This window comes from Apaloderma vittatum, unplaced genomic scaffold, assembly GCF_000703405.1.
Source record: "Apaloderma vittatum isolate BGI_N311 unplaced genomic scaffold, ASM70340v1 scaffold10517, whole genome shotgun sequence".
In the NCBI taxonomy this organism is placed as follows: Eukaryota; Metazoa; Chordata; class Aves; order Trogoniformes; family Trogonidae; genus Apaloderma; species Apaloderma vittatum.
The window spans coordinates 8936-12841 of NW_009724548.1; the positions used below are offsets into that span (position 1 = coordinate 8936).

Consider the following 3906-nt stretch of genomic DNA (forward strand, 5'->3'; position numbering starts at 1 on the left):
AGCTTCTTCCAATACTCAACCCTTTCTGTGAAGAGTTTTTTCCTAATAACCCATTTAAACCTCCCCTGGCACAACTTAAGGCCCTTTCTTCTTGTCCTGTCACTTGACTCCCACCTTGCTACAACCTCCTTTCAGACAGTTGTAGAGAGCAATAAGGTCTAGCCTCAGCCTCCTCTTCTCTGGGCTAAATAACCCCAGTTCCCTCAGCTGCTTCTCGTAGGACTTGTTCTCTATTAACCACCTTTCACTAATGACGTTTTTTGTTATGGTTTTTGCAGGTTACATATCACAAGTGCTAAAGAATTACACTGACCATGCCTGCGATGGAGATTATGTCTCTCTGAGATGTCCTCACAGAACCACCATCAGCATCCAGTCTTCTTTTTATGGCCGAATTGTCCCAAGTCATCAGATGTGTCCTTCTCGCTATCCCCACTCCTATGCAACTTTAATTAAAGAAGATGTTGCCTGTTCAGTTGGCACTTCCCTTCAGGTATTGCATGTTAAACCAGACCTGTTCATTTTGGACTTCATCTTTCCTTGGCCAGGCAGTAGCTTTCTGTGTGGAGGCTGCATCATCCTGTATTAAGCAGTGCTAGCCAGCATGGAAGCACTGAGATCTCACATGGCTTAGTGCATAATTCATCTTTATAATGTAGAGAGTACTGAATTAGATTTTGCTGGTAAATGTCTTAATTTTGCTGCACCTCTAGTCAGTAACATTTAGGAACGTGGGTGAAACAGAATTATGCTGTAAGATCACATTATGTTTGACTGGGCTTGAAGATTGTTTTTATAGTTCTCCTTCCCAATGGTTAGCTTTTTTGACATACTCAGAAGTTGCTGTGCTGTTCTTTTTACTTCAGAACTGACCATTTCAAGAGGCTTTTACTTTGGTAACTTGAAACACAGAGACAATCCTTGGCTTGACTTCTTCCAGTTCATGTGACTTTTGGGCCACTGTAAGTGATTGTACATCACTTAAGTTTGTAATGTCCCAAACATCAGTAGTTAATCAGCTCTGTCCGTTCGTGTAGGGGATGTTGACTATATGTATCCTCCCAAGAGCAAGTGTGACATCAGCAAATCAGAAGATTATTTGCAAGGTGCCAGTGTTACTCAATTGTCAACAGGAACAACTAAAATTAGAAATGTGAGTTGGCTGATGATGTTGACATGAGTGGGGTTTGCTCCTGGATGTTGAAGTAAGCAGAAGTCTTTCAAAGTACAAGATCTGGGGCTGTGAAAACCTCTGGGCAAAGACCTCAAGCATCTAGTGTGTTTATGGCTATGAATCATTCATAATAAAAATTTATGGCAGAACTAGATTAATGAACCTACAGGGCTGGTGAATAATTTCTTTTATAATTTGGCTAAAGGCCAGAGTTTTCCGCATCACTTCTTACTCTTGCATCCAGGGTTTTTAAGAGGAATTTACAGCATTTTTTTTAAAGTTGGTATGAGTACTTTGGCTTCCAAATGGCAGTGGTAAACTCTCAAGAAATTGCACAGGGCTAGTGTTTGTCCGTTGTGTAACCCTTAACCAGGGAGATTTGCAGTTGCACTCATACCCCTGCACAAGTGACTGAGTTGTAGTATGGAGAACATGGCCCTTAGCAATGGAAGATTTTCCCAGATATAATCATGAAAGTTCATAATTCAACAGGTAGGAGGCAATCCTGTTGTTCAGAGTGGGAGAACACGGACTGAAGACTGTGGCAGAGGCTAGTCTTTCCTTCTTTCTTCTATTGATTCACTGCAAAATTTACTTGAAACATTTCATTTACCAGCGTGATTGATAGCTTTGTGTGTAGCTTCGTCCCTTGTGGGTGAGCGGCCCACTTAAGGCACCTGGAAGAGTTTGAGAACAGGGAATATGTAACCTTTGGCTTTCCATGCCATGGTTTTATGTGCAGGAGGGATTTAGAAGAAATCCTTACTTGCCTGTCTTAGCTCCTTATGGCCTCAGATCTGTTACCCATTAGCTTTGCCTCCAACACTTACAGTGCTTGTAATTACAGCTCCCCTATTTATCAGAGTGAGAATTGTCTTCCCTGTAGGTAGTCTTACTGCAGTTCTCTTGTACCGCGATGCAGATGTGCTAGGGAACTAGTTGACATTCTCTATTCTGCCACAAATTTCTTGTGGAACCTTGGGCAAATCCTGAGCCTTTTTGGAAGAGGCCCACAGAGCCTGTTTCATGCCATGCAATGTGGCTTTGATATCTCCATGTTCTGTGCTTGGCCAGGGTAGGATGAGTCTGACTGCCAGAGATTAATCTTGTCCCCTTTCTCCATCCTGGAGGGGAGGGAGGCCTCTCTGAAGGGTAAGCTAGAAACATCACAAGCTGAATGCCAAGCTTCCTGCAGCTTGCTGGTAGGAAATGCATGTATGTAGGAAAATTGGAAAGCTGTAGAGAAGGAAATTGTGTGTATTTTTGTGGTTTTAAAACTCAGCTATATGGCTGCTATAGGCAGGACCAATGGTGTGTGTATTCTAATTGTCAGGAATTAAAAAAGTCAGCCAAACCAAACCCTTCAAAATTAAGTATATAAAATCACTGTGTCTAATCAAACCCATGATAGCATAAACTTGCTGCTTCTCTGGAGAGTGGCCTGGAGGGAATGTGAGGAGCATTTGTTAATATTATTCCCTGCAAACACTGTGAGTAACAGCTAATTCCCATTTAGAAGCTCTCTCCCCTGTAAATGTCCAGTTAAGACATTGTTTCTATGTTAAAAAAGAAAAAAAAAAAAGAGAGAGAGACAACCACTACTAATCCAGCTGTATGTGGTTGGCTGACAGAATCCCTTGCTTCAGTCACTTGTTTTTTGTTTGAAATGACATGCAGACCATTTGGGAGAGCACGTCCAAGACATTAAAGCAGTGACCCCAAATTACAGATTTCTGTTATTCTAACACCATAATGTCAGATTCACTGGGAGATTTCCAAACACGCAAAGAATTTGGATGTTCAGACTGGGATTTCATTTTTTGTGTGGTTAATCTCTTGTTAAGTTTTAGATCAAATCACATGAACGTGGAGAGATCAGAATAACAAAATCAAGTTGTGTTGAAAGCCAAACATTATTTGCTTTTTTAAACTGCTTCCCTCACTTGCCCCATTCCACTCACGACAATCAGCTGGGGACCGTCCTCATCTGTGTTAGCCTCTCCCTTATGCCGCAGTTCTCTCTCCTGTCACACTACTGCATACATTTGCACTTCCCTGCCATGGGGGCATCTCATGAGATGCTGCCTCTGGGGGAACACAAAAGTTGATAAACAGATACAGCAGCAGTGTATGTTTATTCAGATGGACACATAAATATTGGCACAGAGGACAAAGGAGAAATAAGAGGGCTAAGTGTTCTGCATCGCCTCATGATAAGCGCCTCCCGGTAAGTGAATCCCTTAGGTAAGAAACCTGTGCACTCCTAGCCAAGCTCACAACACCTGACTTGTGCCCGAAAAAATATATTTATATTTGAATATTTATTTAGTTCTGAAGGAAGTTACTTGGCTGAAAAGGAGGTGGTTTGGAGTAGCTTGCTTATAAAGCGTTGAGCAGCCACTCATTGCTGGATCAGTATTTCTGATGGCACTTGTTTTCAGCCATAAACTATTCAAGGTCTATATGGAAGAATGTTTAATGGCTGACCTAAAATTACTGCTTATTAGCAGAAAACTAGGTTATGCTTTACAGTAGATTACCTGCAACATTCTCATTGTGGTAAATTGATGGAAAAGTAAAACCACAGCTTATTTAGAAGGAAAACAGAAAGCCCTAGAGCAAGCTTTAGAAGGAAAACAGAAGCCTGGAGGGGTACTTACGTGTGATGTTTCTACTCACAGGTGAAAAACGTTGTAGGATAACTTCTGTCTTTATATATACACAAACTGAAA

At 41.5% G+C, this 3906-nt stretch overlaps 1 protein-coding gene across 1 annotated transcript in view; it reads left to right on the forward strand.

The window, feature by feature from the left end:
- Positions 1-250: 250 nt before the first annotated feature.
- LOC104276289 (protein eva-1 homolog C-like) overlaps positions 251-3906 on the forward strand; it is a 45518-nt gene continuing 41862 nt past the window's right edge. Inside the window, exon 1 of the mRNA XM_009872546.1 lies at positions 251-493. Within this exon, the coding sequence (XP_009870848.1) occupies positions 251-493 (243 nt within the window). The remainder of the gene's footprint in view (positions 494-3906) is intronic.